The sequence below is a fragment of the Mixophyes fleayi genome, chromosome 1 (genome assembly GCF_038048845.1).
Source record: "Mixophyes fleayi isolate aMixFle1 chromosome 1, aMixFle1.hap1, whole genome shotgun sequence".
Taxonomy (NCBI): Eukaryota; Metazoa; Chordata; class Amphibia; order Anura; family Limnodynastidae; genus Mixophyes; species Mixophyes fleayi.
Window position 1 is genome coordinate 57,153,320 of NC_134402.1, and position 14,110 is coordinate 57,167,429.

Genomic DNA, 14,110 nt, shown 5'->3' on the forward strand with positions numbered 1-14,110 from the left:
ATTGCAAAGCTAACAATATTTACGCTTATCTGTAACATCTTTAATCCTTGCTGTGATATGCTGCATTTTACAGTGGACAGCAAGTCTAATTACATCTTCCTATGACCCTCACACATAAAAAGGTCTAATTAGCATGAGATTAGCATGAGTTCTTTCGTCCAACAGTTGCAGAATACACATTTCCTCCAAATAAAAGAATGAAAAAGAAGTTGTGAACCCACAAGACATTTTCTTACACCAAGATATACAAAAAGCTTTCAAAACAAAGGCTTATTGTGACAGATATATACATCAGAAATGAGGCATTTCCTCTAGAAAGGTTAAAACAGAAAAAAAAGAATTTTCTCCCCATGGTCTTAGAAAATTAAAGATTTCCCTTACCAAAATATACATCATATCAAAAATAAGTGCATTATATAAATAAGCGCCTTGCAATATTTTCCTTTAAATAAATTTATACCAGAAGTTATTTATAAGTGATCCAGTCACAGGTATATTCAATGAAAACCTCTCAGCTCCGAAGAGAATAAAGCTTTGATCCTAACCTCATAGTAAACAGAAATACAGTATACTGGTTTGGCACAGTTTCTGAATATTCTGTGTCATTCACTGCATGTTACACAGAATTGACTTCAGCCTCGGGTAATGTGGTGTAAAAAATGTAACTGGGAAGTACAAGCCTCACAAAATCACCGAAGCAGGAAGTTCTGTTCATATACACTGTCTCCCACAGATGGATTTCACAAAACACGGGGCTGTGGATAGGAGGTACAACAAGGCGTGTTTTCAGTAAAAAGAGACAGACATTTAAAGGAGACTGAATACTAATACACATTGAGAACAGAAAATATGACTGGGGAAGCGCTTAAAAAGGACCACGGGAAATCAGCACACCATAAATTTGAAACAACGTTTGCTGAAGACAAAGTTTGTGCTGTGATCTATTATGAGTGATACAGGATCGATCAGATTTAACCATGTGAGGACCAGAGCAAACTACAGCACCAAGGTACCACTGAAATGACTTCTGTTATTCAAGCTTTAGGGATTACTAAACCTACAACACATGCTGCTTTATGCAAATACTCTGCTAATAACAGACACAAATACACATGTAAACATATAAATAGCTTAGTGGAACTTAAGATACTTGAAATATTGTCTCTGCAGGGAAACTTGCAGCACCTGAAATGGCTGATAACAAACAGCAATATTTTATTGTGCCTAACAGTCCAAGATTGTGCAATGCTCATCCGAAGGTAGTGAAGAGTCACTGACACAGTTCCCAGCAATAAGACGACGTTCAGAGGCCCAGTTGCTGTATAGCACTGTAGTTCTCTGAATGCTGGCTATACAGTCATGACCAAAAGTTTTGAGAATGACACATATATTATTTTTCACAAAATCTGCTGCCTCAGTTGTTATGATGGCAATTTGCATATATTCCAGAATGTCATGAAGAGTGATCAGATGAATTGCAATTGATTTCAAAGTCCCTCTTTGCCATGACAATGAACTTTATCCCAAAAACAACATTTCCACTGCATTTCATCCCTGCGACAAAAGGACCAGCTGACATCAGGTCAGTGATTCTCTCATTCAAACAGGTGAGAGTGTTGATGACAACAAGGCCAGAGATCACTCTGTCATGCTGATTGAGTTAGAATAGCAGACTGGAAGCATCAATGACAAATAATATAATCAGGCAGCCAAGACTTTATATAATATAGATGCAACACAAATGACTTACATAAGCCAATCAGAAACGGCTAGCTAGTGCTAATAGTCATCATCATTGTGTATCATTGCACCAGCCCTCCAGCACCCACAAGTCATACACCTTCTAAAAGGTCTATGTGCAGATGCAACACACTTCTAATGAAATCACACACTGCTTCTGAGAAGGCGGTTCCACATTGAAACAATATGGTTTCATTAATTCTAATACTGCAAATAATAGCCGAAGCAGTCAGTAAGACTATAGTCAGATGATAGAAATGCAGGAGATAATAGAAAATAAACCTATCCAGTAGTGGCTATGCTTAAGGCTGGGAATCATTGGCGTACCTTAGCAGGAGAGCAGCTGAAGATCCTTCCTATACCTTGTGACAGTGAGGGGCGCTGCAGGAGAGGATTAGTGGCAGAGAACTACGCGAGTTAGAGATCTGTAAGCCTTTGAAGTGTTATTGTCCAACTTGCACTTGATTTCTTTGTCTCCTGCACAGGCAGGCCTTGATATCCTGTTAGTTTATGCCATAATAGTGTGTCATCCAATGTTTCAAAAAAGTATTACTATATTTGTTTTATATTTTCATTTTTAGCTATCTTATTTGATGTACTGCTGATTAAATAATGATATTTTTCATATATTTTATACATACTTTTGGGTGTATATCTGGTGTTTAAATCAGTGATGGTGTAGACCTCTAACTTACATAAGGGCCTCCCTCTGCACTCTCAGTGAGACTAAGATGGCACCCACAAAACTAAACTGACTACAACAGCGACCTGACCCTAACAACGCTCTAATGGTCGGCAACGCAACGAGGTCAAACATCTATGACTAACTAGGTGTGGTGCACTAACGGAACTGCTCAATACACACTACGGGGAACACCAGCCGGTGTTCACAGACTATACCGGAGGCCGGTTCCTAACCCCCTCACCCAGGTCGTACCAAGAAGCTGCCTTCTTGCTATGGGGTAACCCACGGATCCTAAGGACCGGCTGCACCAGGCCCGACTGAGGCTCAATGGAACAGCCCACTAACCCGCGTACAAACTGCCGCCCGGAACAGCCGATCGAAACTGAACCGCCCGACTGCCTGCACCCGGGTATCGAACACGTGTCCCACTCCGGAACCGCCAGGTAACCTGCACGGAACTGAGGACTGGGACTCTCAACCTGAACCACGGGACGCCCCCTGGAACTGCGTTGAGCTGTGCTGCACTGCCACCGACTCACTCAGTCACCCCCTCTGGAAACCAGTGCGACCCCAGGGACCTAAGGGACGGGAAAACTACGTGTGTTCTTCCCTGACTATGTGTACACTTGTCCCCCACAGCACAGGTTAGCACAGGAAAACACAGGAACAAGAGCCTACCTTTAATGGGGGCCTGACGTCTTGCCCCTGGACACAATTATGTAGCACACCCCAAAATACCGTAATAGAAACAATACTCGTCGCACAGACAAAATAAATGCAGTATACAGTACTTTACACGCTACTCACCAGAGCACACCGCTGTTAGCCAACCAGCCGGTTGCTACAGCACCACAGGAGCCTCCGCTCTACTGTACCTCCTAACTTCGTGTGCTCACCTCACACAGGACCATGCCTACACTCACGAGGCTCTCACGCCTCTATTACACACCAGCAGGGCCTTATGCCCTACACACCATGGGCCTCAGCCCTCTCTTACCTCAGGGCTTTGAGCCCACTAACTAGGGCCTTGTGCCCTACTACCTGGGGCTCTAGCCCCCGCCTGCTGAGGCCTGTGGCCTCCCTAACTAGCTGAGGGCCTTGTGCCCTTTATAACCTACGGGCTACCAGACCCTACACAGGCCCTGTGGCCTTCCTATGGCCTCTAGGCCACTACCTACTAAGGGCCTTGTGCCCTTACACAACAGGGGACTCTGAGCCTCCTCTATCTAACTAACAGGGCCTTGTGCCCTTTATAGCAATATTGTGGCCTACTGGCCCACTAACTCATAGGGGCCTAGTGCCCAGGTCCCTGGGCCTTGTGCCCCTAATTTACTGTCCCCACGGGCCTTGTGCCCGACCGTGGCCACGGGCCTAGTGCCCGACTTAACGTTGAGGCTACTTACCTGCTCTGCGCAGGAATCTCAACTTGCCCCTGGACACAATTATGTAGCACACCCCAAAATACCGTAAGAGAAACAATACTCGTCGCACAGACAAAATAAATGCAGTATACAGTACTTTACACGCTACTCACCAGAGCACACCGCTGTTAGCCAACCAGCCAGTTGCTACAGCACCACAGGAGCCTCCGCTCTACTGTACCTCCTAACTTCGTGTGCTCACCTCACACAGGACCATGCCTACACTCACGAGGCTCTCACGCCTCTATTACACACCAGCAGGGCCTTATGCCCTACACACCATGGGCCTCAGCCCTCTCTTACCTCAGGGCTTTGAGCCCACTAACTAGGGCCTTGTGCCCTACTACCTGGGGCTCTAGCCCCCGCCTGCTGAGGCCTGTGGCCTCCCTAACTAGCTGAGGGCCTTGTGCCCTTTATAACCTACGGGCTACCAGACCCTACACAGGCCCTGTGGCCTTCCTATGGCCTCTAGGCCACTACCTACGAAGGGCCTTGTGCCCTTACACAACAGGGGACTCTGAGCCTCCTCTATCTAACTAACAGGGCCTTGTGCCCTTTATAGCAATATTGTGGCCTACTGGCCCACTAACTCATAGGGGCCTAGTGCCCAGGTCCCTGGGCCTTGTGCCCCTAATTTACTGTCCCCACGGGCCTTGTGCCCGACCGTGGCCACGGGCCTAGTGCCCGACTTAACGTTGAGGCTACTTACCTGCTCTGCGCAGGAATCTCAACTTGCCACGCCGTCTTCTGCCTTCTTTCTCCCGGTCTTCCAGACCCTCCAGCCGGCGGCGCCTCTTCTCCTGTTCGGCGCGGGTCTTCTGCCTTCTCTGGAGGCGGGGCGCTCTCAGCCCATACAAGGCCTCCCCGCCGACGATCTCCGCTCCGCCGGCTTCTTGTCTTCTTCCACTCTGGACGTCCCACGACGTCCTTCTCTCTCCGCCGCCTGGCAAAATGGCGCCATCCGGCGTCCTTCTCTCTCCGCCGTCTGGCAAAATGGCGCCACCCGGCGACTTATATAGTCACCGGCGTGACGTCATCAGTCAGCGCGAGCGCTGATTGGCTCCCGTCGGCGCCAATCTTTTAAATGGCCGGGCGCGAGCCGCGATTGGCTCATCCTTCCTCCGCTGCCAGAACCTGGAAGGAAGAGATTATACTTACCGCCGCTGGAGCGCTGGACGGGTAAGTTCTTCTCCTCTTATTTCTTCACCCTCTTGCTGGGCACCGGAGCTGGGGACATCTTCTGTCCCTCCAGGGACGCGGCGATGGCGGGCATCTTCGCCCGCTTCTCGGGCACAGGAGCTGGGGACATCCTTACAGCCGCACAGTACCCTTAATCTCAGTAATAAGTAAAAACAATACATTTAATCAAAGAAAGAGACACCTGGGGCCATCTGTTGCCCATTTCTAGTTTACGTGCATTGATTTCTCATGTTCTAATTTTGTTAGTCTTTGACACACACACACACACACCTTGAAATGAGGAAGTAAAACTCAGCAATGTGTTTGTGTTAATCATGCAAATTTGTTCTCATGGATAAATGCTCTGCACAGCAAACATTTTGTAACAATAAATTTAGTTCAAGAAAGGATACATTTGTTTTCATGGCATATATACATATCATAATTTCCCCTAACTAAACTGATCTAGTTATACTCTGTCAAGGATGATAAAGAAATACAAATGAAACAGATTTATACAACATATAACTAAACATATGGCACTTCTATATATTAGTAGCATAAGTACAACTTTTATGAGTGACTTAATTCTATGATGCTGTTGTCTGAGCAGGGCACGTCATATACCAAATTAAAGGTCTTCCTCTGTAGATTTGCAGAAAAATAATTGTATTTGGTTGCATCGTTTCGGAGTTATTTTGCAAAACGTCCGCCCGCCCTTTACAACAATACATTACCATTGTCCTCTGGAAAATATGCCAGTTAGCAATATACCTGTGCACCTTCTGGATGCTCTGGAAACTGTGACAGTTATTTGCAGCCCTACTGGGTGCTTTTATGGTCACCAAGAGCCTTCTACCAGTCTGCTTTAATGCTGACTTTCCTAAAGCGTGAAGTATAATGAACCCCCGGTCCGGTCTTCACCAAGAACCGCCATGAGGCAGATAGACTTTGCTGCCAGAGGCCCATAGGTTGCAGCCCCTAGTTTGACCCCCAGATGTGGTGGAGGAATGACGGAGGGTAAAGGCAACAGTAGTGAATAAGAACCAGGAATATTGATCCAGAAGAGTGCCTTTCAGTAGCAGCTAGTAGCGAAGTATACAGGAGATTGCGTAGCCGTATTCAGTAAGGAAGAGCTGGGACTGGTACACAGAAGTGCTTGGGGTACATAGGGAGATCCAATGCCATAGTGACAAGGAAGCTGGGTCTGGTACCAGGGGCGGGCTGGCCTGGGTGGCAGGGGGGCATCGGCACCCCGGGCCGGTCAGAATTACTGATGTTAGGGCCGGCCGGAAGGCCGGCCGGCCGCCTCCCGGATTAAAAATCGCCGTTTTTTTCTGGCGGCCACATCACAAGACATGCGATGCAGCCGCATCATCGCACATGCGGCCGCATCACATGACAAGGGATGCGGCCGCATCATCAATGACGCGGCCGCACGCGGCCCCCTGTGCGCCCCCCGGGCTGGAATTGCCAGCCCGCGCCTGTCTGGTACACAGGAGAAGCGCAGCACCAAAGGGAAGTCCAGAGACTTAGAAGGAATGCCGGAACTGGTGCACAGAAGACTAGCAGCACGAGGAATTTCCAGAGTTAGACAAAGCCAAGGTCATATAAAAGAAGACACCTGTTGATCTGACATAGGCAGTGTGTCAGAGCGCTCCTGATATGAGTGGGGAATTCAAATTCACCGATCCAGTGTCACATGACCACAGCCGCGCACCCAGGTGACTACAGGGCGGGCAGCTGAGAGCAGGAGCGAAGATCAGGTAAGTCTCTTACAGGTGACCTGGAACATGTGACCTTATGTGTGGTCTGGAAACTGTGACAGTTATTTGCAGCCACATATATCAGCGTTTCTTTCAGGGACCTCGATCATGGACTGCTGTGTTATTTCATTTTTCACTTATCCTTGCTTTGTTTACAACAAGCATGCCAAGTCATTTCGCTATAGGATTCCTTAATTCAATTACTTTAAGCCGGATGCCACCACATGACCTTACTTTAAAAGTAGGCCATATTTTTATGTTGATCTGAAATATTGACACTAGCAAAGGTTTGGTTAACAGAACAAGGCTTCAAGTGGGGTTGGGTACAGTTTAACGCTGCCGAGAATTCTGACAACGTGAATACCTACCCAAAAAATCTGATTGGCTACAAAAACTAATGCAATAAACACAGACTTACCTGCAAATCGAAGGTCCAGACGTCTGATGGCACCGGCATGCTGACAGGAAGTGATGCCGAAGACACAGCTCTCCTTCACTTCAGTGTCATGTCATCTCGACTTACATCTATGTTAATTTAAAGCGGCAATGTCTGGACCCTGCAAGTTAAGTGTTTAAACACTTAACCTGAGGGGTTCACACATTGCCGCCATGACAATAAACAAGAGTCAAGGACAAACCCTTCAAAAGGTAGAGCTAAAATAAGTTGTACTTCATCCTGGGTACGGCACCTGATGGAGGGTGGAGGCAGTAGATCATGGATATTCACCTTGGCTAAATACCCTGGCCTTTGTGGTGGCATCTAAAGTTATATGAGAAATTATTGTGGACTGTAGGGTTATGCCATGTCTGTCGGTTATATATTCTTTTCTCTGTACCATACTAATGTTGTTCACTAAACCTATTGTTTTTTACTGCTATGGCTTCTTAATTTTAGCACGTGGCTTGTTTAACTGCGGGAATCGCACTGTTCAAAATTTGAAAAAATACTTTTCTTATAAGGTCTGGTCCCTGGTAATAGACTATATTAAACACGTCAAACTTACTGAAAAAAAATAGCGAGTAAGTCATTTTGAACAAAACAGTGGCACTGTCTACACATACCTAATATATACTAATGGTAAAACATGTGTGCACATTTTGACCTTGGTCTACTGTAATGGCATATCATTTTCCTTTCTCAGTGGCAAAATATTTTTTGTCAATCTCTTAAAATTTCACTAAAAATATAGAAATTATAGGGGTTACTATGCTTTTTTTGTTAAATATTTTGGGTTTTTTTAACTGTGTGAGTAGAGGGGAGGTCTGAGGTCACTGGCCCGCCTTGTGTCGCAGTATGACATATTTCATACTTACATTTCTCAAAATTGATAAGAGGTAGAAACATACACCTAAACAAAAGCTCAGAGTCCAGTATAATAGTGTCATGTCAAGTTCCATTGATACATTTTCTTTAAGCACTGAGAAGAGAGAAACCTGTGTACCAAGAAGGTTTCTATTATCTGGTAAGCCATACCTCCCAACTGTGCCGATTTTAGGGCTCTGTCCCACTGTCCCATGGGTGGGAATGTTGGGGGAAGGGAGCTATGTAATGGGCAGCCTAGCAGGCAGCCCTCTGGGGGCCCCATCTCCATCGCAGTCACGCCCCCTTTGCAATGTGACCACATCCCCTGTCCCGCTGATTGGTACAAACACGTTAGAAGGTATGGATAAACTGTGAAATCATACCACCCAACATTCCAAACTAAAAATGGGCCACTGATCCACCAAAAGTACACGCATTTCCACCCTTGTCACATCACTTTATTATGAGACCACACCATTGCTTGACCGTTCATGCCCATTTGGTCTTCTGAATATCATGACAGTGCCAAAAAAAGCAACAACCTCACAAAAATGGACATCTCGTTTAACCACTGCAGATCTGCTGAATGATTTGCTGGAGATTAGATCAATTCACTGATATTGTGAAAGAAATATTTAGCAAATGTACAGATGAAGCATTATAATAGACTTCGATTTTCAGGTAACTACAATATATATTAATCTTTAACTTTTTCTACACAGGTTTCAAGACTTGAGAAAATCAGCATAATGACTCATCCTGTGGGCACATATAATGGATTCTTTCTGTCCTTCCTTCTGATATATGTGTTCTTACCCACTAACTCTGGTAAAGTCTGTATTGGTTCTCAAGGGCAACCAGACAACATTTTCCCCCTTGTCACAGAGCTGGATTTAAATCACTGCAATATAAGTAGCCTTCAAACATGCGATTTTTTTCAATCATACTCCAATTTGCAAATATTGGATCTTTCTCATAACTTGCTTGAAGAACTAAGTTTCTCAGTGTTCCAGTTTAATACCTTTCTTCAACACTTGGACATCTCACACAACAGACTGAGCTCTATACAATGCAGCTCTCTGCAGTTTATCAGAGGCATCACACATATAAATGTGTCCTACAATAGCTTTGAAACTATGTATCTCTGCAAGGAATTTGGTTCTTTGACAAAATTAGAACATCTTGGTCTGAGTGCTACAAGTATAAGGAGATATGATTTTCTAAATATAGCACACCAGGAACTTAAAACTGTATTTTTAGGGATTGAACGCTTACAGGAATATGAATCTGGTAGCCTACAGTTACTGAACACAGAAAAGTTACATGTCAATTTACCCCAGAAATTCACAGACTCCACTGTCCTATTGTTGGATGATTTTAACATCTCCACAACACTGGAAATCTCTCAGATCATGTGTAGGGAAAATTGCTATAATACTATAACACGGTTATCGAGGATGGTCAAAAGATCACGGTTATCAAAGCTAATTCTCAGCAGCATCACAATGTCATGGTATGAAGTAAGCCAAATTTTGAAGGCTGTGTGGCGTTCCTCAGTTGAATATATGTCCATCTATAGGTTCATACTCATAAAAGAGTTTGAATATATTTATAGTGACTTCTCACAGGGTTCACTCAAGTCTTTGATATTTGAAAATATAATTCCACTGGTGTTTTTATTCAGAGGAATCCATCCTTTAAAAATATTTTCAGAAATGTTTGTTGAGAATTTTACTATGTCTGATGCAGAGATTACTCATTTCTTTTGTCCTCCGGAGCCTAGTATTTTTAAATTCCTAACATTGACCAATAACAGAATCACAGATGGGATTTTTAATCAGTGTGACAATCTAACCACTCTTCAATTTCTCAGCCTAAGAAATAACAAATTAGAGAAGCTATTAATTATAAGCTACATGACTCAAACAATGACATCTTTAAAGCATTTAGACGTCAGTCATAATGGATTGGAGTATAAAGAAAGCGCGTTTTGTAATTGGTCGAAAAGTTTGGTATTCTTAAACTTGTCTAGAAATAGGATCACAGACTCAATCTTTAACTGTCTGCCAGCCAATCTAGAAATACTGGATCTCTCCAGTAACCAATTACAAAGGGTCTCCAAAGAAATCGAAAAGTTAAAAGCTTTAAAGGAACTAAACTTGTCATTAAACTATTTAACCAATATACCTGATTGCGGCCACATAAATAAGAACTTGATATTCCTGAACATCGAGGACAATTTAATATATTCTCCAGAAAGTAATGTACTACACAATTGCAAACATGTTAACAAAATAAGCATTGGAAACAATAAATTTTGGTGTGACTGCGATTTAAGGGCATTTGCCAGTACAGCACGTATATTGCATGAAAGGCTGGTGGGGTGGCCTGAATCTTACAAGTGTGAATTACCAGAAAAGCTTACCGGCATCATGCTTAAGGACTTTCATCCTGCTGAAATATCATGTAATGTATACATTTTAGTAGGTATCATTATGGGTACCATGGTGGTATTGCTGCTTCTTATGTGTTTCTTGTGCAAATATTTTGATTTACCTTGGTATTTGAGAATGATTTTCAAATGGTTTAGAAGCAAATACAGGGTACGGAACATCAATGCAGAAGTCCTAATGGGCAAACGTTTTCATGCTTTCATCTCCTACAGCCAAGAAGACTGTGATTGGGTGAAACAATTTTTGATTCCAAACCTATCAAAAGGTGATGGCTCAATAAAAATCTGCCACCATGAAAGACATTTCATTCCAGGCAAATCAATCATTGAAAACATAATCTCCTGCATCGAGAGTAGCTTTAAGTCTATCTTTGTCCTCTCTCCTAATTTCGTTCAAAGTGAATGGTGCCATTATGAGTTGTATTTTGCACAGCACTCATTATTTGGCAAGCACTCAGACAATTTAATCCTCATCGTATTAGATCCAATACCCCAGTATCTTATTCCCAACAAATACAAGAAATTAAAAGCAATTATGAAGCATAGGACATACATGGAGTGGCCAAAAGAGAAAAGCAAACAGTTTATGTTTTGGGCAAATCTAAGGGAAATCATTAAAATAGACTTTCCGGTGGAGGAGGAAGAAATAAGTTATTTTAACGTAGCACTTCAGGAGGCCACATAACTTAGCAGATGTAGACTTTGTGATCGTCACAGCTCTTGAAGCAGCCCACATGAAGCAAAACTTCAAAATTATAACAACTAACAACTTAACATTGCCTATAATGTAAGGACATACTGTTTTTTAAAAAAAAACATTGGGTTAGGTGTAGGTGGTTGTGACTTACAGTGAATCTGTGAAGACACGTCTGCACAAACCTCCCGGCCAAGACACATAATATACACTAGAGCAAGGGAAGAGACCTAAATTATTGCCAACCCAAGCATGGGAAAGACCGGAAAACAGAAAAAGATAACTAAACAATGCAGGATTCACAAGCCACAGGCAGCACAGACACGTTTTTAAGACGTCAAGTGAATCATATACTTTCTGAGCGGTCAGTTTCTAACATGGCATTGTCTCCCGTCACACCTTCCTCGACACCCCATGTTATTTTTCTATACGTCGCCTAGTCTCTAACTTGAACAACAGCATCCTAGAAGAGATAAGGTATAACTAAGAGATAACTCATGCTTTTTACCCACTACCTACAAGACCAAAGAGCCTTCAAGAGCGGGTGAAGTGGCATATGGGGCAGAGTATTAATCTCAGATCATGTTGCTCATACTGAGCGAGACAAGAGTCAGCTGAAACTTTGCTGCAATCACACCAGTGTATCCTATGAAAAGCAATCAAGCTATAAATTTTACTTCATACTTTCAAATATATGATCTTGAGAATGCAATCGGCAAAGCAATATAAGGATTCAAGACTTACTTCATAACATGCAACAGGATGGTATCATCCTAATCTACCAAGTTGTCTTTAAATAACTGCTTTATTGCTCTGCAAACCATAATAAAATAAGTGTGACAGATACTTTAGCTCACCATTCTGTGGGGGTTTGGCGACGTGCTACAAGTTAACAATCGTTGTGCAGTTTCTTTGAATATTAGATAAAGCTTCATGCAGAGACTAAATCCCCTGTTTCTTCAGATCAGCAGCATGATGGCCCAACCAACATTTAACCATAAGAGTCCATTAATACCTGCCTGATTTATAAATCTCCACCCCTCAATCCTTAGACGACATCTGCAGCTAGAATTAAGTGATGAGTTCCCCAGCATTATAAGGATATTCCTATGATATTAGCCTAGAATTGCGAGCAGGTAGGCACCCGCATGTAGGGTATCTGTGTTGGTAGAAAACCTCTTTGCCTTCTCATCAGAGCTGCATTAAGGTTTGGGGGGACCTGGAGCACTTAAGACAGGGCCCCCTCTGGTCTAAAATTAAGAGCATAGTGTCATTATTCAGGGACTGCAAGGGTTACTTAATAGCCCAATTTTGAGTCACATGGTTCTGAATATACTACACTTGTAGGCCTGTGTTCTAAATGAAATAGTGCTGCCTTGATGATTGTAATTAATAATAGTGCTCCCTTGATTGTAATTAATAATAGTCTCCCCTTGATGATTTTAATTAATGTGCCCTACTTAATATGGCTCTGCTGCTCATGCTTTGTGGTCCCCTATTTGTGACTACAAAAAACTTACTGAATTTGGGTTCTGAACTACCTACAAAATGTACTTTAGTGGGGGATATTTTTTTCTTGACAACCTTTTGCCTAACATTATTGTTTGTTTTCTTTGTACTGTATCTCATCTTATGCTCATGTTTACAAAGTGGGATTGATTTTGTTAACATCCCAATAAACGTCAGTCTTATAGAATACACGTTATATGGTCTATTATTTTATTTTTTTACACATGTTTTTACAACTAAATCAGTGTTTTACCCATCTACCTTTAAAAAAAATAGAACATTAATCTGTTTAAAAAAATAACATTCAAAAGCGTTTTTGGTGTAAAATTTTATATGTCATTTCAACAGATACAGTTTTAAGAGTATTTTCAGGTTACTCCCATTTACATTGCATATCGTGGTTGCCAATCTTCCCCTTCACAAAATACCTTTATCAATTTAAACTAGATTATCTAAAATAAAGACTCAGAGACATTGTAAAGTGGTTAAATAGTTCAGTTTATTAAATAAATTTGGTGGCAGGGAAAGACCATTGCAGGACAGCTGACCAGACTGATGACTCAAACCAGGTGTGGAAATGGCGAGACCGCCGTGCATCCACTTACCACAGGGAACTAGTCCCTAACTTACTGAGTCGGACAAGAGATCCTCCTCACTGAAGGACCAAGGGCTAGATTTACTAAGCTGTGGGATTGAAAAAGTGGGGATGTTGCCTATAGCAACCAATCAGATTCTAGCTTTCATTTATTTAGCACCTTCTACAAAATAACAGCTAGAATCTTGCTATAGGCAACATCCCCACTTTTTCAAACCCGCAGCTTAGTAAATCTAGCCCCAAGAGTTTATCTTTGCCTTGAAGGGGGCAGTGACCTGCGGCCATTAATTGATAGCACCATATGTATCAGCCTCTGATCACAGTGCATTCCTACCACGCTAATGACCTTAGGGTACCGACAGCCCATCACCATATGTGCTAAGAAAAAACCCAAGGTCCTTAAACATCCATCTTATGAGAATTCTGAGACCTGTCTTGTCTGAACCCCATCTTTCTTAAATAAGTGCGTTTGATCCTCCTAAGGACCTAGTGACCTTACCTATTGCACTATTCAGCTTCCGAACTAATTTCAGCACAATCTGATCTCCAGGCAAGTTGGGGAATTATCACGGACCAGCCTAAGGCTATGGTCGGCCATTGGGATCTGATGTAATGTAAATCTTCTCTAATCCATATGATCAGGTCTAATGGTTTACCGTTTCCTAAGTCGTTCCCTCCTAGGTGAATTAATAGTACGGTATATTGGGGAATCCCAAAGTTCTATCTGCCGGGTTATACCAGTGAAGTTTCTTTATTAAATTGAGCA

The 14,110-nt window shown here is 42.9% G+C and overlaps 1 protein-coding gene across 1 annotated transcript; it reads left to right on the forward strand.

Moving 5' to 3' along the window:
• Positions 1–706: 706 nt before the first annotated feature.
• LOC142137867 (toll-like receptor 1) lies at positions 707–12,938 on the forward strand. The gene is made up of 2 exons (XM_075194784.1): positions 707–1,009; positions 8,817–12,938. The coding sequence occupies exons 1-2, from the start codon at positions 947–949 to the stop codon at positions 11,229–11,231; spliced, it is 2,478 nt and encodes an 825-aa protein (XP_075050885.1). The 5' UTR covers positions 707–946; the 3' UTR covers positions 11,232–12,938.
• The last annotated feature ends 1,172 nt before the right edge of the window (positions 12,939–14,110 follow it).